This window comes from Tachypleus tridentatus, chromosome 12 (assembly GCF_004210375.1).
Source record: "Tachypleus tridentatus isolate NWPU-2018 chromosome 12, ASM421037v1, whole genome shotgun sequence".
In the NCBI taxonomy this organism is placed as follows: Eukaryota; Metazoa; Arthropoda; class Merostomata; order Xiphosura; family Limulidae; genus Tachypleus; species Tachypleus tridentatus.
In genome coordinates, this window is record NC_134836.1 from 89394795 (window position 1) to 89422274 (window position 27480).

At 29.2% G+C, this 27480-nt stretch overlaps 1 protein-coding gene across 2 annotated transcripts in view; it reads left to right on the forward strand.

Moving 5' to 3' along the window:
- The first annotated feature begins 98 nt into the window (after positions 1–98).
- LOC143233946 (X-ray repair cross-complementing protein 5-like) overlaps positions 99–27480 on the forward strand; it is a 39336-nt gene continuing 11954 nt past the window's right edge. For both annotated transcript variants that reach the window (XM_076470873.1, XM_076470874.1), the window contains exons 1-13: positions 99–236; positions 2451–2564; positions 4522–4708; positions 5158–5329; positions 8016–8177; positions 9922–10036; positions 14447–14579; positions 15462–15574; positions 19791–19853; positions 20701–20838; positions 22597–22687; positions 24293–24353; positions 26214–26289. In XM_076470873.1, the coding sequence (XP_076326988.1) occupies positions 222–236; positions 2451–2564; positions 4522–4708; positions 5158–5329; positions 8016–8177; positions 9922–10036; positions 14447–14579; positions 15462–15574; positions 19791–19853; positions 20701–20838; positions 22597–22687; positions 24293–24353; positions 26214–26289 (1440 nt within the window). In that variant the 5' untranslated portion in view covers positions 99–221. The remainder of the gene's footprint in view (positions 237–2450; positions 2565–4521; positions 4709–5157; positions 5330–8015; positions 8178–9921; positions 10037–14446; positions 14580–15461; positions 15575–19790; positions 19854–20700; positions 20839–22596; positions 22688–24292; positions 24354–26213; positions 26290–27480) is intronic.

A 27480-nucleotide genomic window follows, 5' to 3' on the forward strand; every position in this document is an offset into this window, starting at 1 on the left:
AATAATATTTTTATATACTGATATCATTGTCTAGAAATTTTCTAATTGTATTTATCTTTTGTTGACTGAATATAATTTTTTTAAGCATCTTACGCCATTAACAAGCGGCAATTTTCGTGCGTTTTATCACAAGTATTAGGTCAATAACTTACTAATGTTTCGCAGCTTTCGGCGTTTAAATTGTAACAATTATTTTCTCCCTAGAGGTCAGATGTATAACGATGGCAGCAAACAAGGTGAGACATGTGTCTCGTAGTTTTATAACATTTATATTATTATGATATTATTATCAAATGATTTTGTGACTTTTATAGCTTAAGATGTTTCAATATGACTATTTAATAAAATACTGAAATTGCTTATATGATTAAGATTTTGTGGTTGGTTAGACATCAAAACGAGCAAACTTTATTGAGTCAGCCGTTTGTAGACTAGTATCCAGCTTAGGCGCGTAACGTCAAGTTTTTGGCGGACTCTATGATTAATATCTTTTCGTGAAAATAACTAAGCAGATTGTGTTTAATTGAATCTAGTGAACAAGTCAGTTATTGTGGTTAGAGTTTTCTACTCCTTTATCTCGGCTATCACTTTGGTAATTATACGTTGATACGAATACTGTTAAATATAGTAAAATTAATATAAATTATAATGAAGAACGAAGTAGAAAAATAAGCCAAAAACAAAGATGCTAAATTAATTTTAATTCTAAATAATCAATAAGCTGATAAAAATTATGTTGGATTAAGTAAGCAATATATTGAAAGGGGATGTTACTGTTTTTATTACAGAAGTGTTTTTAATCACCATGTTAATGTTATAGGTTGGAGACTTCAAATTCTTTTATTCACGTCAAGTAAGGTTCAGACTTAAAGATTTTGGAACCACTGCACTATATATCTATCCAGATTTTTGGTTTCTTGATGAGTATGGGTGTTTCCAAACAGTTCTTCCAGAACAAACATTTAGAGGTTATTCAGTAAATATAAAAGAGTGGATTCCATTGCAAATCCATTATTTTGTTTACAAAACTGGCTTCCCCGTATAGAATAAGTGTCATGTAAGAAATATTTAGTGAGGTTGATAAAGTGTTCTGTTGAAGGTTTTCCTGGTTTTTCTTTTAGACAGTGTAAGGCTTCCTCAACCAGTATTGAGTTGGATAAAGATTTTGTTGAAAGATAATAGTGTATCTATAATTTAGTTTGAAATTTTGAGAGAATATAGATTGGTTTGAAGTCAAGAGTTTAATCTTATAACTAAAATTTTAGCAAGATTTTGTAAGGGTGAGACTATGATAGATATTATAGATCTGTAAGGAATGTTGTATTTGTGAATTTGAAATTGTTGTTTGAGTACCTATTATTGTGTTAGCATAATGTGCTTCTTTACTCAAGGTATAATATCACTATTAAATTAGAACTATAAAAAAATTTTAATGATTTTCTCATGCAATCTTTCAAAGTAAAGATTCAATAACAGTTGTTCACAACAAATGCTGGGACATCATAAAAGGGATAGAAACAAAAGACTGAAATAGTAAAACCATTGACAAAGGAGGAGAAAAGTCATGTGATAAACAAGACAAAAAAATTATATTTTCAAGGGATAATAGGTATTTAACAAATAAAACTGTACTTTGTTTGGGCAGAAAATTATTTAAAAAATTATATATTTTCTATAGTTATAAATAATAACTATTTGAAATGAGAATAGTTACTGTGTTTTTGTTTAGATTTATTGATGTCAGTATTGTTATATGTATATAAATCGTTTGATATAAATACTTGTTCTGTATTTTATTTGTTAAATTCTAATATGATGCCCAGCTTGTATAAGAAATACCACATAAAAATTCACCATTGATGTTTTCAAAAGTTGGCAAGAATGGCAAATTCTCAGATAAAATTTCAGGCTTTTGTTAACAACAACATTTTGCTTTCTCTGTACTATTCTGCCATGAGAATCATGTGCAGGTTATTCAAGAAATAAGAAAACAATTAAGGTTACTTGTTGCTTTTGACAAAAGAATAACTATAATAATTATATAACTTGACTTGTGTAAAATGTTTAAGTCATTTTGTAACCATTGTTTCTTCTTTGGTCCAAATATAATCTTACCGTTGATTCTTGTAGGTGTGAAAACTTGTAAAATATAATCTTACCATTGACTTTTGTTGCAGGTGTGAAAACTTGACAAATATAAGGATAATTTTACATGGCTCACTAACTCCTTTTCAGTGAAATTTTTACAAATGATATGTATTTAGGTCAGGAGGCTAAAGGTCAAAATATCTATTCTTCCTGTTGTTTGTGCATACATTGACTCTAGAATGGATGAAAGAAAGATCAGTCAGTCATAGTTATTGGTCATGATATAATAAAGAAATATTCCTAATTAATCGTAGTACAAAAAATGTCTTGTTAGGCTACTTGTTTGATGCTTTGTCTTTCAGGAAGCAGTAGTGATTCTTCTTGATGTTGGACCTGGAATGAATGATGGTGAAGAAGATGGTCCTACATCATTACAACAAGCGAAAGCTTGTATTGGAATGGTTCTTCAAAGAAGAGTAAGTTTCCATCTAAAAGAACTCTGTTTAAACATGACTACAATGGTTTCAACATTTCAGATTTGATATCCTTGAGATGGTAGATACCATGTAATAAAAGTGAGCATTTCTAAAGTTTAGATCTAAGTTTTATTGCATTAACCCTATTGTGAGAGGTATGGGTCAAAGGCCATGTTATTGCATTAACAATTTTATTGAACTACTATTTTATGAATTTATGTTGATAAGTTTAGTATTAAACTATAGGTTATGATTCAAATTTTAGAATATTAGATAAGTTCTTAATTTAAAAGTATATATTACAAGAACACCTAAATATCAATTTTTGTGTGTCACATGGTATATTGAATGGAGCATTGGTTCAGATTGTATGTTTGTGATGTCCAAATACAAATACTGTAGTTTTATACAAATTAGACTCTTATATTACTGATATTAATAAGTTAGAATATAAAATAAGAACCTTGTATCTTTTATTTTACTGAGATCTGGCTTATGTATTGCACCAAACACATTTTTGGGAATGGTCCTTTCAATGCATGATCTGAATAATCAATCAAAAGCTTAGAATGTCCCTCTCATGGTTTCCTCAGCATTTTAAAGTTCTTAGAAGTCATCTTATTTTTTTGAACCAAGATTTCAAGTAGATAGGTTATGTCTTTAATCTGCTCAAAATAATAAATTTTTCAGACAAAATATAGCTTAGTTACTAAGCTTGGTAAATTATAGTAGAATTCTGTGGTAATGATATAGCTATTTATGATTTTATGGTTATTTCAAATGTATGTATAAAACCTAAAAACATTTTTGCTTCACATCCTCTAGTTGTGAACTTTTAAAAGGTTTAGCAACCTACAGTATGTTGTAAACAAGTACAAAGATCATTGTAATTAGAAGATATAATTGTTTGCTGAATTAATTTATTTACTGTTATATATAATGTATAATTTAAATTATACTGAATTTAACTCATTCAGTTAATTTTTTTCTACTGAAAACAAATGTTTGAAATGTATTTAGAAAGTTTTAGAGATTACACAAATAATATTTGAAATTTTGGGGACAAAAAATAAGTTTTTTTTAATCATAACATGAAAATTACTTTGCACTCAGACTATTAACCAAACAGACTATTTTCACAAATAAATCTTCAGTAAAAACACTTTAATAAAAAATCTGATTTTAATGTACAAAAATCTTGCAATCTTTACTTGAAGTTTACCAAATTATGTGAAAATACACATACTGCATCAAAAGTAATAGTATAAATACTTAATTTATATAATTTATTCCAAGTTCATTGTGAAAGGGTAAACTAGCTTCTGTTCAGTATTTATTAAATGTTTTAAGTATAATGATGTGTTGTCTTATTAACATTCTTTATTAGTGTAATACATTTTATCAGTACAATCTAGTAAAAGTAGAATTTAGTTCGTACTTGCTGGTATAACAATCTATTTACATGATCCGGTATGAATTGAAATTACAAGACCTGTGTACATTATGCCTAATTTTAAGAACTGATAAACCTTATTACTTCCCCTCTTGTGCAATATTTTATTGTGTACTGTATTTTACTATTATACCAATTATGCAGTTTTTTGCTATACTCTTTCTTTTTCATGGATTAACCAATGATTCTTAGAGTTAAGTAAATTACTCTTACCAAAATTGTATCGTATACCTCTTTTATTTTGTGAGTTTTTAATCAAAACTGTTTAATTCCACCAATTAACTGATACTTCCTTCTATACAATAATAGTACCTTACCAGAGGATGTATTACTACAGTTACAGTAATAAACAACTATTAACAAAAACCAGTGTCTTATTGAGCTTTTAAATTGTAGATGTTTATAACATCAGCACTGTTTTGACACCAATTTTATTTTGAAGTTTAAGAAATTATCATTCTCTGTAGAAAGAATTGTGTATCTAAATTTCATGCTATGCTTTAGATATTTTCAGAATCTAAAGATGAGTTTGCACTCGTGCTTCTGGGTACTGAAGAGACAGCAAATAATCTAGCTGACACTGAAAGTGGAGAGTACTGTCACATCACAGTTGCACAAAACCTGAAGCAGGCAGACTGGAAACTTTTGCAATTTGTACAAGATATTGAAGTGAGCATGGTGTCGGCTGACTGTATCCATTTCATTTGTGTGCGTTGAAACAAGAAGAAAAAGTTCATTCTTTGATATTTGATTTTGCATATTAAATTACCATTGTAAGGATAGAAATTTACTTGTCAGCAGATTGTGAGTAGTGTGTATATATTAATTTTAGCAAAAAAATTCTTTGGAGTTTTCAGATGGGGGGTAATGTGTTATTAGTCACTAGTTGTTTTGTTATATGTAAATAAAATATTCTTTCTGAACAAATAAAAAATTTGGAGTTTTAGTAATATTGTACAATTTTTCTAAGTTAAAATATTGGTTTATTTTAGTTTTGTTACAAAACAGAACTACATTTTTTTATTTTTACTCTAAACATAACCAGTATTGTCACTTAGAACAAAATTACCAAAAAAATAAACTGAACCCCAGCAATGATTTTAGACAAACTAATTATAAGTTTCCTAAGCTTGAACCTAGTTGTTGATGGAATCATTATTGGAATGGATGTCCTCATGCATCAGACACAGGGCCAGAAATTTGCAGGGCAACGGCTGTTACTATTTTCTAACTTTTCCAGTGAGTATTCTCCTGACCAAGTGGATGTAATTATCAACGGGATCAAGAAAACAGGAATGGAAGTAAATGTTATGTGAGTATTTTATTTATTAAATATTTGTTACATTTTGGAATTAACAAATAACTTAATTACAAAAATAGTTTTTAAAAAATCTTGCTTAGTTGGCAATATCATTGTTGTATGTGAAAAAAATCTAATTTATTTTTTCGTTATATTGGAAAACTGATTTAGAAATAAAACTTAAGTTTAGAATACCTTGCACTGCAAACAACAAAAAAATAATACTACTTGTTTCCATCAGACCCTTAAGAACACAACTGAGGTATTTTTCTTTTTTGACAATATTTTGAAATGTTCTTAATATTATTATTCAAATTTAACTAACTATAGGTCTTTGTTAAAAATTTAGATTATCTAATGTATATATATAGGTATATGTGTGTAAGTATATAAATACATATTACTAAGTGGATGTCGTGTGTGTGTGTATTCATATGTATTGTGATTTAAATAATAAATGCAATATAGTGTCATCTATTGAATGGCACCACAAACAAAAGTTCACACTATGGGTATTCAAGATTCAAACAATTATGAAAATAACTAAAGTAAGTGCAACAACCATTTCATTATTACAGAACACATTTTTAAATAAAAGTATTCAACTCTCAACAAGAACACAACTTTAACTAGGAGTTAATCTCTGGTTTTAATTACATCTTTAAGTGATGTAATTTGTAAATATAGTGCTGAAAGAAGGGAGTTCTTAATTGTTATATTTCAATAAAGAGAACCTCTTTTAATATATAAAAACATTAGAAAAACACAATCATAATCTGAACATTTCCCAGAAAAATCCTTTGAAAATGTTTGCATTTTTCTAGTTTTCTCAGTAAGGTATGAATGAGTAGTAACTACTAGCACAAATAGCTGCCTGAAGAATAGTATTATTGCTAGTTTATATAAACCATTGCCTTTGATTTGTTACTTAAGACAAAAATATATCTTAAACTCTGCATTTTCCAATTATTACTTGTGGCTTCTAAAGTAGTGTACAAGGATGAGTTTTGACTGCTACTTTCCAGAGTTCCTCTAGTCATTTTACAATTACTTTTCTAGGAAGAGAATAAATTTTTTTTTTATCTTGTTAGGATAGAGTCAAAGACATTGTAAAGGTCATTTCTGACCCACAAACCACGAGTGGGTCACTTGGGACCTAAGAATGTATTTAGTCTTACTCTGAAAATGATAAGTCTAACAGAATAATTTGTAAAAGATGCATTGGCTGCTGCAGTGAAATGAGAAAGACAATGACTGCAAAAGAAGCAGAGAGAAAGACCTGAAAATTGTTCACATACTGTGATGAATATGAAGGTGGCCCTGCTCTGTGCATTACTTGTTTCAGTAAAAGACATTAAGTCATGTAACTTCATATTTACCTGTAATAATAACTTGATACTGCTTTCTTACTAATTGTCATATGAAGCAAAGCCATCACATACAATCATAGTGAAGGTCATAGTGAAAGTATTTATTTAAAATTGTGTTTTATCTTAAAGAAATGATTGTTGCACATACCATAGTTACTTTCCTAAATGTCTCATATAGTGTTGTTTTTTATCTTTATTTGATTCAATACTAATACTAAGCATGATGTGTTTCTAAAAATTGTGGAAATTAAAGAGAAATATCTTAGATGGTGATAATTTGGGGCATCACTAAATAGTATTATATCAGAAGAATTGAGGGAAACAAAAGTGGTTGTCAGTCATTTGGTGACTAAACACTCAAATATTAAACTTAAAAATCCTAAAGCTAGAAGTAAAAGTCCAATGAAACAATAAAATATAACTTGTATATTTATACCCAAATTCAGTATGGATTTTTACTAAAAGGCACACGCAGCAATATTCTGTTGACTATTATAATCCAAATATGTTGAATAATTTCTCCTTAAATACTAAATTTAAAGTCTTTTCATGCTTTACAAAAGTAGTTTGAGTTTTCTTTTTTTATTACTGGTTGTTAAAAATGTCACTTGATTGTTATGCTTTTGTCTCACTAAAAGAATAAACAATTTTATAAATTATGGGTTTACCATTATACACCATAATTTATAAAATTGTTTATGATAATAGGACTTTTGACTTAGTGTTCTGAATTCAGAATTTTTCAGAATGTAGCTAATGTTTATACAGTTATTATTTAAATATATTTTTGTTATTACATGCTAAATAATAACAGAAAATTATATTGTCTCATAAATCTCTACATTCCAAAAGTACGTGAACCAGTCACACATTTAATGATGGTTAAATGTTATAGATGAGTTATAAATTGTCTGACTATAGAAAATTGTTAAAAAGAGTGTCAGTTATAATAGATTTTGGAAACTTTGTGACCTGGACAAAACTCTCCAGTGATGCTGAACAAAATATTTTGCATGAGACAAAGTTTAGCAACTTTAAGTTGAAACTGCTTAAGATAGCATGCACAAATTTCTGATGCATAAATTACAAAATTTGCTACATTATAAAATTCATTGGATAACACTCAATATTTTCATCATTTTTGTTGAAACTATTGTAACTTATGAAACAAATGAATTCCAATTTTCTCTCATTTTAACACAAAACATTATATATAAGCTGTTAAATACAATATCTGACTAAGCTGTATTGTTCATAATTGAAACAGATTTAGTTAAATTTACTTCTCTTCTTAGTTTAATTTGTATAAATTTGTTTCTTTTTTTTAGTGGTCCGACATCTCTTGGTCATGGCAACAAGGAGGATGAAGTCGGTCATGAAGACCGAAATCATCTTCGTAATCAGAAACCTAAAACCGCACAACAACTTTCAGGAGAAGCTTTACTTCAAAGGATATTGGATGAAACAAATGGAGAAGCCTACTCTTTTAGGTGTTTATTATCTTATAATCATTACACAATAAATGTAATTTGTTTATTTAACCCCATTTTAGAATAAAAAAAATTAGATAAATTTAGTTATGTTTAGCAAATGTAGTAAGTGACAGTAAACTATTTAGACGATCCACATACATTTTTATTCTATATTATTAAATTTATCGTATTCAAACAACTTACTGTATGTTAAAAACAAATTATATTTAATAAGCATAAATTGATCTTGTTCAAGACAATTGTCAGCAAAAATTACAATAGCTCGCTTGTCAGGTAATGGTAACATCATTGTGAAAGGTGAGAACACAGTCCTAGCTGGTTGATAAAGTATTATTAGTTTTGATATTTTTTATAATACTGATCAAAGCAGAAGAATAAGGTACCAAGAGAAATATGTTATTGGATATAATTTTTTAATTTATCTTAATAGAAAAATCAAAGAAGTTGAAATTGTGTATATACAATGAAACTTTATGGTTAATAATAAAATAATATTAAATTTGTTTTTTTGTTGTTGTTTTTTCAAATCACTATCTCCAAATGAAACTTTGGAAATTCCACAGCCTTGAAAAGGATATGAATATTAAATGAAATAACATAAATTTTCTAAGCAGATACAAGATACTATTGAGAACAATTGTTCAAAATTTCTGTCTTGCTTTTATAAGTTCGTCTTTCTTCAGCACATTCTACACACTTAGGAGCCTCTTTTGATTGAATACTGATACTAGGCATGAACATTACCTCAGGACATAATAACATGTCTAAAAATTGTGGAAATTAAATAAAAATGTCTCAGATGATGATAGTTTGACATAGCTTTATGTGTAATAGAACTGAAGGAAGCAAAGATCGTTGTATATTTTTTGTAATATATTACGACCTTTAGTTCGTGAATTGAAACATGATCAGGAAAAGGCTTAAATAGTTAGTAAACAAATGTTATTATATGTTTAACTCTAGAATCAGGTGTAAGCTTGATATTCACCTTGGGACAAGTGGAGAAGAGCTTTAGTTGATTTAGTCATTTAGAACTGTTGTGGATTTGTTTTTATATGTATAGTTATTTCTAAAATTTCCATATTGTTTTGCTTGCTTTTTTCACAGATGTAAAATTTTACAGTTTTTGTAATTGTATTTGTGACTATATCATTCAGTTTTGTCTATGTTGGTAGACATTATTTTAGCCAGGTTGTTGATATAATAGAATGCTTGCCTGTAAATGTCATTGTTTAGTGGGTTATGCATTTTGTAATATTTCCCAATATATCTTATCGTACACCATTTCTTTGCTTTTTGTAATTTAGTACATTATGCGTGTGTGGTGATTTTAAGTTTAATGGCCTTTGATTTCTAAACCATAATGTGTATATTAAATTTGATGTATAACCAGTATTGACAGTAATTTCTTTTATTGTTAATGTTTTATAATATTCAGTTGATACGGAAACAATGATAAGCCTCTGTAACAAACTATGAAAAATGGCAAGTTTGTGAGACATTGGATGTCTTGGAGAGGCATTTTATGATGGTGTCACTATCAACTGATTTCCTTAAAATTTTGAAGAAATGTATACTATTATTTAAAGTATTAATTACATACTAATTAGTTACAAAAAATGGTTAAACAAGTGTGTTACTGAATAGAATAGATAAATACAGGTTAAAATGAGTGTTTGGAATGTTTTTAATATGAGATTTTTAAAGATGGAAATACAAGATTTTTTGTTGTTTTTTTCAGTGAAGCTCTACCTGCTCTAACTAATTACCAGAAAAAAAATGTCCAGTCAGCTGGTTGGAATAGTCCTCTCGAGATTGCAAGAAATTTAAGAATTCCAATTACTGGCTATATTAAGGTTAGTAATTGTTTTTATTGTTATAACTTGTTTATAGATTAGTGATTTCTTTTTATGTAAAATGTTGTAGAATATTTTTCAATGCATATATCTTTACTCTTGATAAGAAATGCTTTTAACATTTTTATAAGGCAAAAATAAGAATTTTTTATGTTTAATAAAAGTGAGAGATTACAAATCACTGTTTAGGTTTGTCAGGCACTGGAAACTCAGTACTCGAAGTTTACTAAAAAAAATTAAAAGGGAAACTCGGAAGAATGTTCCATTTTATTCTGTATGTAATAAAATACTACTTCCATATGTATATGTATGTAATAAAATACCACTTCCATTTACTTTGGGTGCAGGAAAACCTCAGAACATTGGAGTAAATTTGTGAAGTTAAAAACAGCTTTGTAATTGTTTTATAAAAAGATTCACATTAATCAGTATAGGTTATTGAATACAAGTTTAGGAACAAAGAAAAGCATTCAGAATACTTCTTTTTTGTGTAACAGAAAATTTTTGTGTAATCTCTGATGATTGCAATTTGTTAAACATGACTGCCATATGAATTTTCTTATAATAATAATAATAAGACTTTATATTTAGGTTAAAATTTTTTCTTGCTAATAAAAGCAGCAAGAAGAGGAAATTAAGACTTATGTCAAGTTAGGTTTTTGTTGTTAAGTTAATTTTATCAAAAGTCTAACTAATGTTGTAAATATTGACATATTGGCAGTTAAATAACACATTAGAATATTTGTTTTTTATAAAGTTGAAGTTTATGTTTAAAACTCATAAGAGATTAACATGTATTAAAACCTAACCCTTAATCTATTTAATAGTGTTTTTTTTTTTTTTTCCAAAACCCTAGAGATTAGTGACAACAGTATTTGAATTCAATGTTACAGAAGATGTAACTGGAAATTCCCATCAATGCTTTTTTGTGTGTGTGAATGACTTATTAAAATTTGGTGAATAACAATCGCTGTTTATAATACATATGCAAATTTATTAAATTACATATTAATACAAGTGATTTTTAAGTGTTTTATCATGCAGAATGAAATATGTACAATCAGTTGTTTACATTTGTTATTCTTGAATATTATAAATACATACAAAGACGACAGCCTAGCCAAGTGTCATTAAAGTCCATAAACTAATTAGTTTTATTTGATTTGCTGATTTCATTTTAAAAAATCTCAGACTTTCAATGAAACATTATATATACGAATAGATTAGGTATAACTGGAAATACTATTAATTAAATATACACATTGGTGATAATTGTAATTATCTGTGTGTCAGACAAAGGTACTTGCAGGAACAAGACCACATAATGATCCTCAGTTGAACTCAGTTATTTAAATGAAACAGTAGATAATTATAGTTAAAATAAGAAGAGGAAATTCAACAATTGTTTTGGTCAACTTCCTCAGTTTTTTCCACTTCATATTTATGTTTTTCTCTACATCATTAGTTCTTACATTTTCAAGCATTTAGCATGCAGTAAAATATTTTTTGATTTCAGTGTATGTTTGATGCATGGTGTAAAATGTACTGGGTAAAATTGTGTATACTGAAATGATACCTTAAAAGTTAGAAAGTATTTCTATCATGCACAGTTTTTTAATCCAGTGGATACTTTAGCTACTTTCTTTTGACTAATTACATGTCATTTGGTACTTGGCTGATGGTGAAAAATGGTATTTGTAAGAATAGTGAACCTCATTAATGCACTTGAAATAAAGTATTTCTTCTGCATTGTCGAGATATCTGGATAGTCTGATCAATCACTTTGAAAACAGTAGACACTATTTATAACATGCATTCATGAACAATGAATGTAAGGGTTGTAATGAAATTGGTAAACAAAAACAACTGCACCTTCAGTAAATTAAGTTATATTGACAATAAATATATAACTTGCAAAGTAAAAGTGGCATATGTTTTTATCTTCACATGAGTCAAAGTGTTGTTCCAACCAATGACTTACACAAGTTACTGTCAAAACACAGGGCTACAAATTTAAGAAGCACAGAAATATTAAATTCGTAGCCCTGTGTTTTGACATTACTGTAGCATAAATCACTCTGATGACTTCTCCATATTTGTTATAGATTATATGTGTGTATTCCTCACTGTGAAGGTTGTTTTCTGAAAAAAGTTTCATACACCAGCACACTCTGTGAGTGCAGATGTTTTATGGTCTGTAATTATTTCCCCTTCTCATTATCCAGTATTTCTCAACCACCATTAGGTGTACAGGCATTGATTGATATGTCATAACCACATACTACTCTGTTAGGCTTTGTGAAAGAAATGAAAACTAAAATAATATTCATATGTGAATCACAATAATTTATAAAGGCAGTTAATCAATCTCTGGTGTTGGAAATGTTAAAAAACTCTGCTCTCTTTGACTCTTGTGGAGTTGCATATGAAATATTGAATCATGTTTCCACAGGGACTGCATCTGTGTTACAAGAAATAGCTGTTCAGTCTTGGAAATACGTGAATTATTGATTAAGTTTTTTCCCTGAAGATTTACCTCCATAGTACAATCACCAGTATAATGTTGCCAGTCAATACCAGTTTTCTTATCTTTATTGGAATATAAAAAAGGATTTGTAACTATACCTAGCAGGCTCTTAAAAGGATGAGAAAAATTAGTTACTAAATGTGGGTTACATTATCTCAACTTTGACTATAGAATCTTCTTTGTCCCATGTGTACTACGTCAACATAGCCCCTTAACACCTTATTCCTCTTTTCCCATACATTTTGGTAGTTTTCTTCTGAAGATGAGTTAATTCAAACATCACTTTGAAATTCTTGCTGTATGTGTTTTGTTGCCTATTAGTGGTTCACAACTTGAGCTTGACATCCTAGGATCATTATCAGCTTCTTCAAAAATTATTGAATTCATGATTTCACTTACCAGTAACTTATAAAGGTTATACTTTCCAGTCTTGAATTAAAGATCTTATATAGAGAAACAAATCACTTCTTTGGGCTACCTCAGTGTTATTGTGTTTTTAATTAAGGAACTGCAAAGAAAAGCACAAACAAGCACAAACACTTTTTGGTAGAGTTATTTTTTTTGCAACTACTTCATGTTGCAAACTGTTATTCTTCAGTTGTGTGAGATCACTCTTTGTTGTCAGTTGTAGTGCATTCAAATATAATCACTTGTACAGAAGACTCATCACTGATTTTTCTGGAGCACTGGGTAAAGATCTTTTAATATTGGTTTGTGATACTCACCAAAGTATTCACCATATTGCACAATTCTTTTTATTGCTATAGTTTTCTGGATCCTTGACATTTGTTTTGCAGTATAATATCACACATCCATCTGTAAATGTGCTCTGTTTCAACATATTTTACATAATATCAGCTTGAGATGTAAAATATTCTAAGTATTCTGTTGTTTGTCCATTACAATAAATATGAAAGCATTGGAAACTCTGACAGAAAATGAAATGGACTTGGGAGTTTTTTCTACTTTAAGAAATTAGCATGTAGCTTGTCATTTCAATTGCTTCATTCTTTCTTGAAAAGGTTCAGCATAGCTAGATGGTAGAGCACTTGACTTGTAATCTGAGGGTCACAGATTTGAATCCCCATCACACCAAATATGCTTGCCCTTTCAGGCACGGGGGGCATTATAATGTGGTGGTTAATCCCACGATTCTTTGGTAAAAGAGTATTCCAAGAGTGAGGAATGGGTGGTGATGACTAGCTACCTTCCCTCTAGTCTTACACTGTTAAATTAGGAACGGATACCACAAGTAGTCCTTGTGTAGCTTTGAGAGAAATTCAAAACAAAAAACATTTTTTAAGTATTTCTTTTGCATTCTTTCTCATCATCTTTCTTAAACAGATAAGCCATTCTGATCCCAGTCATGCACGTACACATCTTAGGTATTGCAGGTAATGGATAGTGGATAACCATCTTGAGGTATGGCTCACACCAAACACTAACAGATTGTATACTACCAAGCTTATGCTATTTAAGTGCCAAAAATACCAAATTTTTCTGATGTTTTATAAAAACAAAAGTTTGTCAAAACTATAGATTGTTTTTGGATTTTCTAAACAATCACCACATTTGGCAAGAAACCTATTTCACAGTTCAAAAATACTAATTCATAGCTACAAACTGATATTGATTTTCAACAGTTTTGAATTTTTCTGCATTAAGCAAAATTCTTACTTTTAGTGATATATTTGATTGATAAAATAGAGATTAGAAATTTAATTTTACAGCATAACCATTTGTACTGTAGATTAATAAGCAAGGATTTTTTTTTCCCAACAAATAGAGGATGCTCTTAGTTATATTGTGGGATAATAGAAAATTTTATGTATAGAATTCAGAGAGGAGAATTAAAGTAAAAAAAGAAATGTTTTCATACACAGGCATCTGAGTTTAAGCTTAAACCATGGAAAACAGCATGTGCTCAGAGGCCAGAAGTTAAAGTATTGAGGGAAACAACTTACCATATGAATGATGAAGTCCAAACAGAAGTTCTTAAACAGGATACTGTACTGGGTAGTACATTTGGTTTATTATTTTCTACATACCAGATATTTCTGTTTATTTGTTCTTGACTTTTGGTTTCAAATTATAAACTTGGGTCATTAATCTGTTGATTCAGTAAACTTTACAAAGAAACTTTTTTGCCTCTGATTAAACAAATGTAAAAGTATAAAGGCGCTGGCTGTCATGAAAGCAGTCTTAATAACAAACAGTGTTTGAAATTCCACTTTATAATGAGTATGCTTCTGTTGAAAATGTAGTTTTGTAACACAATTCATGAAAGTACATTTTCTAAAATATTGTAAATTATATGTAACTGTGCACAGATGAATAATATGGCTCCCTTCATCAGTTAGATATGAATATGCTCCCTTCATCAGTAAAGCATGAATATAGCTCCCTTCATCAGCAAGACATGAATATTGCTTCCTTCATCAGCAAGACATGAATATTGCTTCCTTCATCACTAAAACATGAATATGCTTCCTTCATTAGTAAAACATGAATATGGCTCCCTTCATCAGTAAGACATGAATATGTCTCCCTTCATCACTAAAACATGTTATTTTATGTTAATTATACTCTTATATGTTGTGTCATAACAACTGTAAGAAAACTGCATTTTTGTAATGCTTTTGTCAGAGAACATAAACCCCCCATTGGCACATTTGTTTAGATGTAGTCAGTATATACTTTACATTACAAAAACAAGGACAGAGTTATTACTATAAAGAAAAGCACTTTAAAGTGGGCAACACATTTTAAGTAGATATAAAATGTCTATGCTGTGAATTATATTTGATGATTAATATGCATTTGAACCAACTTGCAAAGATATCACAATCCATGTTTTGATGTGTGTTGTGAACCAAGTGGTTTTATTTCTTATTCCAGCATATCGATATGGGACAACTTTGGTTCCTTTTTCTGAGGAAGATAAAGTTAACATGGAGTATAAGACAGGAGATAAAGGACTGAAGGTTCTAGGCTTTACAAAACAGGACTATGTGAGTTATGAGTTTCAGTCTGTACTCTCTACCACAGGTTGGTTATAAGACTGGAGTATCAAAGTGATATTTTCCCAACTATTTATCTTTAAGTTGTTTTAAAAAGTATCTTCACATATATATATGCATAAAAGTGTTAGGACATAAGAATAATTGTTATTATTCCATGCCATCACAGAATATAAGTTTCTAAACTATGGTAATGCTTCACTGATCCTTGTTGAAAGCTAAGTGAGCCAGGGTGAAAATACTTATCAAATTTGGGGTCTGAAATAACTGTCATGGTACCCCATGTAGTGTCTTAACTATGTAGAAAGAAGCTGGCATATGATACTAATATATGCTAGAAGAAATCAGTTTAATTACACTCCACAAATAAACCATGATATAAACAGTGTTTAATTAACATTATATAATAAGTTTTGTTTTCATGCCAAGGCCCAAAAAGCATAGAGAATTTGTCAGTAGAGCAGAGAGTTTGCATAAAAGCTTTGTGATGCTGGTTGGACTCTCCAACAAACTGCCGCAGACTTAAAAGTACACTGCCAAGTATGCCCTAGATTAAGACCATGAGACTGATGTAGGAAAGTTTGAAAAGAGGAAAGGAAGAGGCAGAACACCTAAACTCGATGATACTGATGTTAGGTATCTTTGTTTATGCAGTTTTTGGACATAATGAAGCAAAAGATAAATGATCAAGCATCAAATGACAGAAAAGTGTGTAGATTTACAATATCAAGAAGACTCAATGAAAATGGAATATTTGGTCTTGTAAAAACCTTTGTTTTGATGTCCAAATGTTGTCAAGAGATTGAAATTTGCTAAAACATACAAAAACTGGATGTTTATGATTGGAAAAGAGTGTTATGGATGAATGAGTCCAATTTTGGAATATTTGGATATAAGCTATATGTCCAGCATAAGAAAAGTAAAATACCCTTACTTCAGTGCATATTACCTAACATGAAGTATCAGGAAGGCAGTGTTATTGTTTTTCAGGGGTGTTTTTCTTTTGAGGCAACAGGAGATATTTATAAAATAGACGGAATAATGGTCCAAGGTAAGTACCATTAGATACTGATCTGTCTTGGTATACCCAGTGGTTTGCATATTATCACCAAGAAGATAATTATCCCAAAAGCTTATCCAATCCATGCAGAAATTATTTAGCTAAGAAAGAAGTTACTGGAGTCATTCAGTTGGTGCAATGACCTCACAAAGAGCCCTGACCTCACCCTAATTGACCAGATCTGGGATTTGATATATCAGAAACTTGACAAGTTTAAAGTTATTTTCAAAGAAACTTTATGGTAGTTATTAGAGACGTTTGGAGAAAAGTCTCAAAGGACACTGATTAAATATGTTGCAACAATGCCTGAAAGACTGTCTGCAGTTATTAACCCTTAAATGGCAGCCATCATCAATTGTTCCCAATGTTTAAGGATTAAAGCAAAAAGAGGACATAAAAAATATTATCTGTTTACTGAATTCAAGCAGTTCCACCAAGTTTCTGTTGTACTAAATATGAAGATTAATAAAATGTTGATACCTCACCTGTGATTGTTCTTCGAAAGTTGCCTGAAATCTAACTTTTGACTTTGTCCCAACACTTTTCCACAATACTGTACATAAGTGCTTAGAAAGATAATATAGTTACATGTTTTATTGAACTTACTTAGTGTTGTTTCACCTGAAAAGTTGGTTGTGACTTGCACAGATTACTTTGATCAGAATGCTTGTGGCATTGATATTAGGGTAGTAATTATAACATGGTAAAATGTAGTTTCTAACAGTGATGTAATCGATAATAATTATATCTCATATTGAGTCTGTGTATAATAAAGTTCTACAAACAACAATTCAAAATAGGCCTCATGATTCCTGTGCTGCATAGGTTTTCTTGTAGAAGAAAGAAAGAAATTACACAAGTTTTTTAACTATTTCTTCAATACTTGTACTAATTGAACAGATCCCTGAAAGCTGGTATTCAGACATTATATTTTAGTATTTGAATTTCTTCTGTGTTTGTAGTCATGTTAACGGATATTTAAACTAGAACAAAGAGGAATATTTACTTGCTGGTAAGTAATGAAATAGGTTAATTATTTCACGATTGAATGTTCATGCTCAGTCATACATACTTTTCAATAAAAGGTTTGTAGTGTAGTAATCTCTTGGTATAAATAGGTTACTTTTCAATATTAAGTGAAAAGCCTTTCTAGACTCTTAGCTTTATTAGAGAGAAAACTTTAAAAACATTTACTGGATGATGAATTGCTTACCAATAATTTAACTTCAGCAACATAATCTTTATTTAAGATTGTTTATTTGGTCATTTACAGTTTGTCTTGTATTTGACTTTTCAGTTTAATAATTGGATTTTAAAATTTCACCTTTGTTTTTACGACATATCACACATACCATGGAGTCTATTATAATATTACTTTTATGATGTTCTAAAAATACGTAGGTCCAAGAAGTCTTGATAAAAATGAAATAGAAACCCTATAACTCGAGAGCTTTCGAAAGGTCATCCTTTCTTCTTTTGATGGAAACTGTGAGTAATAGTGTGATTGAACAAGTGATATGTAAAGAGGGTGTTTAGTGACATCATAGGGGTCATTTGGTTTTCCAGGAATTGTTTATTTCTCTGTGTACTGTTGTGAACATCTCATTTCTGGTGCAGTGTAGCCAAAGGTGAGTGTGAGTGAAAAGGTGTAAGTGATATTTTAATTTTGAAATGGCCAAATGTATGTGTATTTTTAAACAAATATGCTTAGGTGTTTAAGTAAAATAAAGTAAAGATAACACCTGAGAGTGATTGAAAAGAATATTATTTTTAACATTCTTAACATGTACCTTAACCTCATGGACTTGAAAATTGTGTGTACTAAATTTCCTCCTGAGAAGTTTCAGTGGAGTACAATGTGAAAATTGTAGTAGATGAGAAAAACAAAACTTAAACAGTGTGTCATTTCCCAGTTTATTAAAGAATGGTAAAACCTATTCTTATTGAGAGTGGAATAAATATTTAAACATTCAAAATTGTTTTAATATGATTTACTAACATTATGAGAGGGCATGACTTAAATATTTTAGAGAATAAAGAAATATTTTGTGTTGTTTGTTAAATCATGAGGCACAGGCAGGGTGTAGGAATGTCCAAAGATCTTCAGTACATTGATTCTGATCCTTCTGGATCGAGCTTACATGTGCATAATTGAACAAAAACATTTTAATCAAATTCCTGTTGGATGTACAGTCATGTATTTCTGTTTCATCATTTGCCTGATGCAGTGAATAAAGACAACATTTCTATTTTAATGAATCTGATTTTGGCATTAGATGTAGCTCTTAAGAGTTTTTGTTGTCTTTTTCAAATGTATATTTATGTGGCACTTGGAAAAACTAGTTTTAAATTCAAATAAGGGATTTGGTTGTTGATAATGCTCAGTAAATTAAAATTAGTTCTACATATATCACAGTCACCACAATGACAACTTATTAGATTTAGGACTAATGTTAGAATGTTCCTTTTAACTCGCGGTAAAATATTCAGGTCCTGAACAAATCCTTCATTGCACATTGTGAATGTGTGCACAGCTCTTCTGTAACCCTGGTTATAGGTACATGGTCAAATGTTGAAGACGAGATGTTACAGTCTAATTATACTTTAAGGTTAGTGTTCTTCCTGTAATATTTTTGAAACTGTAAAATGTGACATGTTGATTTCTTTAATAATAGTAATATGCTGTAATTGATTTTTTCATTTTCTACTGTATATCTTTTATAAGACAAGATTTCTAGTCCAGCTGCCAACTTTGTTCTACAAAGCTGTGACATAAAATATATTGTCATTAAATATGACTTAAAAGTGTTTATTGGATTTATTCTGACTGACAGTGTGTTTGGCTTTTAATACATAACAGGTAGGATCAGTAGCCTTCAGATACTTGTTATTTTTTAATGTAGACAAGTTATTTTTTGCTAACATATTTTTCCATTTATTTTCTTATTTTTTTCAATCACATTTAATGAAGTGACTTCTTTGTAAGCATTTTCAGTATCAACATGTGGATATATTTTTCTGTGCATTTTTTAATTTGAAAGGAAAATTTATTGAAATTTAATTGCCATTAGATTTACTTATTTTGGCCCAAATTGTCATTGATAGAGAAAGTTTTAAGACTCTTTTTGTTTTTTCTTCTTCTTCTAGGTTAGACAACATTGGTTTTTGGGAGACAAGACAATGTATATTGTTGGGAAAAAGGACCATGAGGTAAAACTAATAAATGCTTACAAAGATTTGTTAAACCTTTGTATACTAATCACTGAAATTGTAAAACTTGAGCTTTACCCAATAACTGTTGTGGTTTTTTTATTCTTATTAGTTTAATTGTAAATTGATGTTTTATTAGTACATTTGTATGTCATGCTGTGTTTTTTCATAATAGTCAGAACTGTGTAGATGTTGCTGTATTATTTTAGGACTTTTGATATTATTCTTTGTTGGAAGGTTCTGTACTTAATGGTACTGTGTTTACTAAGGACTTAATTCAGTGGTAGCATTCTTGTCAGTTTGTGTTGTGTTCAAAGACTTTTTTTACTGCTAGCTTTGTCTTATAGTTGAAAAGGTATGTTTATTTAGCGTGTCATTAGTTAGTGCTTATCTTGAGCTTTGTTCACTTTAATTCTCTATTCTATGTGAGATAAAGTATTGGAATAATCAGAAGAGCTGAGTAAAATAATAATTATAACTACACTTAATTTAAAAATACATCAGCTTAAAAAGAGTAATAACATTGTTTTTCTCTACATTTTGGAATCTCACAGACTTCTACAGTAAACTTATTAATAAAAGTTGGTTTTATTTTTATTTGTGTTCACTGATAGTTTGTCAAGTCAAAATTTTTTATTGTTGCTGCATTAGAGGTTTGCTTACTGGCTGTGCTTAATATACATGTTCAAAAGATATATGAAAAAATAAAATGTCTATTAATAATTTAATACTTTGTTGATTAACTGCACTTCAATAGTTTGTAAGATAAACTACATTTTTATTAAAACTGGCTTGAGTTAATACCAATTTGACATTATTAAAATACTAATTGAACAACTTGATATAGTCAGCACAGGTAGTTTTATCAGCCTTCATTCGTGCTCTGTATGAGACAAATATGGTGGCAGTAGTTAGATATGCATACTCTGCAAGAAGTTCCCCAAGGATCGGGTTTCTGTCTCCAAGAATCAAACCGAGCTATGAGGTAATAATAATTGAGTATTCCTGATTGATAATTTTGAACAACATAATACTTGTGTATTAAAGGTATTTTCTATACTCTTTAGTGAAATGTATCTTGTCAATTTCTATTACTAACATTGCATTGTTTTACCGAATAATAATAATTAATGATTTGATAGAATTAATCAGTAATAGCATAAAAGTAAAATGAGGAAGTTGATGTTTTTATTGCTTCCACCATCAAAGGTGGATGGAGGTTATATTTTTACTCCTGTGTGTATATGTATTTGTCAGCAATATTTCTCAGAAATGACTGAATGGAATTGGATTAAAACTAGTATACATTTGGACTATAGCCCGACTTAGAATGCACAAAACTAAAGACCATACTATGTAGAAACTATGCTGACAAACACAACACCAACATAATTTATAAAACACAATGCAACAACTGCCACAATTTCTATATTGGAGAAACAAGCAGAAAAATGGAAACTTGATCCAAATAACACAAGAAAACACCTTCACACATTGTGGAACACTGTAACTCAAATAAACAGAACATAACCACAGAAACTCCCAGATACTAAGTAGGGAAACAAATATAAACAAACACAAAATCAAAGAAGCCCTACTTATACAGCACATAAAACTAAAATTAAACCAATATAAATGAACACCTTTATACCGATACTAATTATTAACCTAACACTCGCCTGCAGCACCCCTACAGTCCTGTACATGTTTACACTTGTCCTTGAGACACATGCCAGGCAACGGTCACTTGCAAACTCTCTTTGGTAATCTGAAGATGATGTAGTAAGGTTGAAACATTGTTTCCTGCTGATCAATAAAAGTGTTAATACCCATACCAACCATCCTGAGATACATTAGAAGAGTTTAGTGTTTAGAACGTCAGGGTCATATTCAAAGGAATCTCCACCTGTTAACATGGAGACTGATTTTTCACACTGTTTTTGCTCAGTCAAAATTGATCGGATTTTGATGAAACTTGGTAGACGTGTAGAATATTATCCCTCATTATCCTATTGATAAAAATCATGCGATTAGTTACATCTCTGTGCCCCACTTATATATATATATATATATATATATATCAGATTTTGGAATGATTCTAACGATAAATTTTGTTTGTTTATTGAGTTTCTAAACAGTAAAGTTGCTTTGATGTTATTTCTTTGGTTTTGGTAAACACAACATTCTGTATAACTAAATGTTTAAAGTTTAACTAAATTTTGACATTTTATAATATTCTATGATTTAAAAGCAGATTGATATCTTTCATGAAATTTTGAATTATAAATGTTGTTTTAGATTGTCTGAATCCTGAAAAAATGTATGAATATTAAATTCATTTTTAGAAATCTGTGAATATGTGTAATTATTTCCCACACTTTTGAATTCAGGATAAAGGTTTGAATTAATTGGGAATTATGGTTGTAATAACTGTTCTATATTCAGAAGAAAACTAACTTGGTTTAATGTCATCATGTGGAAAACACACAGTGACTTCCTTTTTAAAATACATAGGATTACATGCTTTTAAGTAATTTAATGATGCAGTGATGTTTTTTTTTTTGGGGGGTTAGTTGTTAGATTTTAGATTTAATTATAAATATACCTTGTGTTTTTATGCAATCAAAATGTTAACACCTCTTTTGTGAATTTGTTAACATGACTTAAATTTATTTCTTTTTAAAAATTCTGTTCTCAAAGACTTATAATTCTTTATGGTAAACATAGATTCTTTTGGCTATAGTGTCTGGTGTTTATTCAACTTCCATTTATGGAAGACCTCAGAAGATTTATATTTGCACCATTTGACCTCAACAAAAAACACGTACCAACAGGTAGGTGTAAATAAGTGTTGTGTAATAAACCTTCTGATCAGCTGATGAAGATTTCTTTTAAAGTATTTAAAATTTATTGACTGTACTAGTAGGTTACTGTAAAATTTTAAATTTATAATACCAGTAGGTTATGCTAAAGTTTAGTTTATCAAGAGTACTGGTAGATAAATTGAAGGCTTATCTATGGTGCTTCTAGATATTGTTAAAGTTTAGTTTATCTAGAAAACTACAGATAAATTGAAGGCTTATCTATAGTGCTTCTAGATATTGTTAAAGTTTAGTTTATCTAGAAAACTATAGATAAATTGAAGGCTTATCTATAGTGCTTCTAGATAATGTTAAAGTTTAGTTTATCTAGAATACTATAGATAAATTGAAGGCTTATCTATAGTGCTTCTAGATAATGTTAAAGTTTAGTTTATCTAGAAAACTATAGATAAATTGAAGACTTATCTATAGTGCTTGTAGATAATGTTAAAAGTGTAGTTTGTCTCGAGTATTGGTAGATGACAAAGTTCAGTCTTTTTTTTAGTTCCTTTTGTTTCTTTAAAAACATGAATAAAAATGTAACATAATGTAACACAAACAGCTAAATATGAATAATGTGATGTTAGTTTTCTTTCTTAAATAATAAAGTATATTGTGTTCCTTCACTTTAAATGAAAGAAAATTTATATAGTTTTTATTGGAAAGTAATTTCATGATAAAAACCTTGCAATCAGAATGTTTGTTAAAAAGTTTTGAGAAGAATTTTATCATTGAATGGAAAAAAGAAAACTTGAATATCTTGTAATTTTTGTAGTCAATACTTATTAAACATTTTGTGATAATAAAGATGTTTTAAACACTTGTTACTGTGAATAACTATAATATCTACATAGACCTTTTGTTAAAACGTGTAGCTGTTGAAAGTTTGATTTGTTGCACCAAAAAAGAGAAATTGCTTTTGAAGATGAACTTTAAAATAAATATTCCAAAAATGGTAACAAAAATATATTTCTTGCAAACTTTTTCTGAAATTATGATTGATGAAAATTTATACCAAGTATTGGATTGGAAATTTTTATTCACTGTATGTACCTGTTAAGTTGGGGATGACATTTTAAACTGGTAGCGTACAGGTATTCCCCAGGATGAAGACGTGTCCTTGCAGTTCAAAACATCATTCTTATCTTAATGGACAAAAGTCATAAAGGTTTTCAACTAAGTGTATTTTTCTCTGTTTATGTTCTTGAAAATTGTGTGTTTTTGTAAAATGTTTGACTTTATGAATGTTTTGTATGTTCTTTGCTTCTGACTTAAAGAAAAAAGGAACAGATATACCACAGTTTATGGGGTCTGGAGTATCTATGAAACACTCGTGAACTTGTTCTTATCCATGTTTCACTTATTTATGGTAAATTACAATATAAAAAAATGGCATTACTGAAAATATTAAGCATGTTAATAATTATAACAATTTTGGTGTTTGGTTAAATCTATGGATTACCATCTTAATCTATTTTCATCAATGTTGAATACTTCATTAAATAGAAGTTGTTTATGGATTAGTTATTTAGTTCTGAAGGGAGCAGAAGGAACTCATTTTAAGTGATTCATTTTCAGTTGATCAGTTGAAAACAGTTGATGAACTGATTGATTCAATGGATCTCACTACTGCAAGTGTGTAAGTTTATTAATTGATAATCTTGTAAAACTTTGTTGTTAAAGTATGTGATCTTCAGCTGAAATTAATATTGTCTTACTTGTGTGTTTACTTTAACAGTGAGCTACTGTTTTATTTTTAGTTTATTAATTTGAAATTAAAATGCACCATTCTACTTTACTGATAAAGTATTCAAAGTAAGCGTAAGAAAGTTATAATTATATTGGATTTGATAGTTTCTATATGTAAATTCAGTTATGTTTATTTAAAATAACTTTGAGAACTTGTAGTTCGACTAATTTTTACTTCAGCTCTCCACTGAACTGACTTTTCTTTCTGATGTAATTTATAACCAAGTTAATTTATTAAACTGGTTCAACCTATGGTGTTAGAATTTTAAAGTGAAAATGCAGCAAGGATGCTCAAATAAAAATAGATGTAGTTACATTGTATAGTTTTTATTTATTTAAATTTTTGCATATGTCATATGAATTGTATGTACTTGTACAGGAATATGTATATATATGCATTTCTAAACAGCAACTTGTGTAATTATATTCTTCTGATGTCTTAACAATTATTCTATCTATTTCACTGCATATAGTGATGTAATCTTATTCAGAGATTATTCTGTTTTTTTATAAGATTACAGAATATTAAAGATAATAAATGTTAAATCATTCTCAGTGTTTAATTTACTATTTTGGAAGTTTTTAAAATTACTTTATTGATACAGCTTATTAGAATTAGTGAATCACCTTTTTTAAAGAATTATCTTTACATTTATATAATTCAGAAATGGATATACTACAGTCTGTAGAGAAATAATAGAAGTGTAAACAGATTTTCGAAAAGTTTAAAATTTTTTGTACCTTAAACATCAAGTAGTATACTATCTGAAAACAATCTTTATACTATATATTTGGGTTCAGTGTGTGGCCCAATGTTTAGTGCACTTTGTTTATCTGAGGGTCTACAGTTTGCACTTCAGGGCTATAGGTGCACCATAAGAATGTTAATCAAGTATTGCTGTAACAAGAATTGGCAGAGGGTCTGTAAGTAAAACTTGTTGATAACTGTGCACAAATATACTTTATAAAATATTTTATAAATACTAGTGTACTAGTGGTAAAACTAGTAAAAAGATGCTAAATTGTATCATTTATACAACTTAAAATGAGATTTATGTACATATTTACTATCCAAGATCATGCCCCCACCCTTAATGGCTTAAAAAAGTAAAAACTTTGTAGCTTCGCACTTAATGACAAATAAATATCTAAACTTTTGCATGCATTTTCAAAGTTTTGTTTTTCTTAAGTGAATATTAATTGTTAGGTATTACATATTTGCAAACCATGTGTTAAGTATTTTAGGTTTCTGTATCAGTTCTCAAATGCCATGTAAGTTAGCTAAAATACTAAAGGATAAGTAACTAATATCAGTATTTCATTAAAATCAGCCATGTTTTAATTAAATAAATCTCTTCCAGTGATGATGCCAGAGAACATTTATTTGTTATGCCTTACAAGTCATCATGCTCAATGATAACCAAAGTTGTAATGTCACTGAAAAACCGACTTAGGAACTAAAATAATAAATACAAAAGTTATTGAAAACTATGGGATTGCTGACTATCTTATATATTTATTTTTGTTTGTTTGGAATGATAAAAATTGCAAAATTTTAACAAGGTGTATCAGAAGAAGCCAGCTTGTTTTAACAAATTATTATATTATTAATATCAAGAGGCTCTACTCTCAGACACCTGGCTATTGCTTTTGGGGATCAAGTAATGTTGGCTTTTGTTATTAATGCACATACTGTTTTATTATTCAGTTTTTACTATTGAAATCTTACATCATTTGATGCAATATTTAGTGGGGAAGATGGTGCACGAGAGGAAGCATTGAAAGCTCAAGAAGTTGTTAACCCTTATATTCAAAGGCTGTACCAGGTAATGACAGTAACCCTTTATGTACATTACAAGCTAATTAATGTGTAAAAGTAAAATTATGATGAAACAGAACTTGCTCATGTATAGTAAAAAAAGTATGTTTGTGAGAGATAATGAGATATGATATTTGTAAAGAATTAATGCTTTAAAAAGGTTTTTAGGTGCAGTGTGTTGAAACCATTTTGATAGAAATAGAGGATGATTCATATTATATTTCCATTTCATACCTTAATGGGTAACTGTCATGCCCACATTTGCCTACAGATAGTAAATGGCAGTGGGATTTATGATGATGTGCATTCCAGCACCCTTCTAGTTTTTTATCTATTTTTTTATTATGTCAAATAGGTAGAATATCCCAATGCTTTTGGGTGCTATGGCTGCAGATGTTTTTACTTTAAAATGTTGTCATATGCATAAATGGTATAATTATTACATTTTGTTGCAGTTTTGTTGGTGTGTACATCTGTAACAGATGTGCAGTATTTTTACATATATGTGTACATGTATGTAAGTAAGACGTGTCTTCAATAATCTTGATTCCGAGGAAATTAAAGTTCAGCTGGTCACATGAAATAAGCATTGACAGATGTGTTGCTTGAAAAAATAATATTAACTATCTAAAAAAAAACAATTTAGTGTAAAATTAATTACATCTTTTATAAGAAACAATTCAGAAACTATAAAAAGTATTTTATAATATCAACCATTTAAGTCTTCAAGCAACCAAATGTACCTACTGTATTAGAAAAGGGACTAAAAGGTGTTATGAAAGTATCCTCATGAGTTAGCAAAAACTCTACAATACATTCACTGTATTGTGCTTTTAATTGGAGAAAACAACTACAGGTTTTTGTACATTAAATTTGCAAAACCTCATCTGTAATTTCAAATTTTCATTTTATTTAATGCATCAAAACATAACATACAGTAATGTCCTTATTAAAAAAAAAGTTTTAATTTTAGTTTTATTTTGCATTCACACAGAAAACTACTTCACCAGTAAAAATTACGATTCATTTCTCTCGCTTCTCTAATATAGTCTTTCTAACACAATTGTAGATATTGTAAACATTTAAACTGTTTATGAATTGAAATATTTTTCTACTTTGAAAACCTTTGTTTTTATAGTAGTTGGTCTATTATTTCTTAATTATTTGCAATAACCCTTTTACACCCTTTTTTCTATAT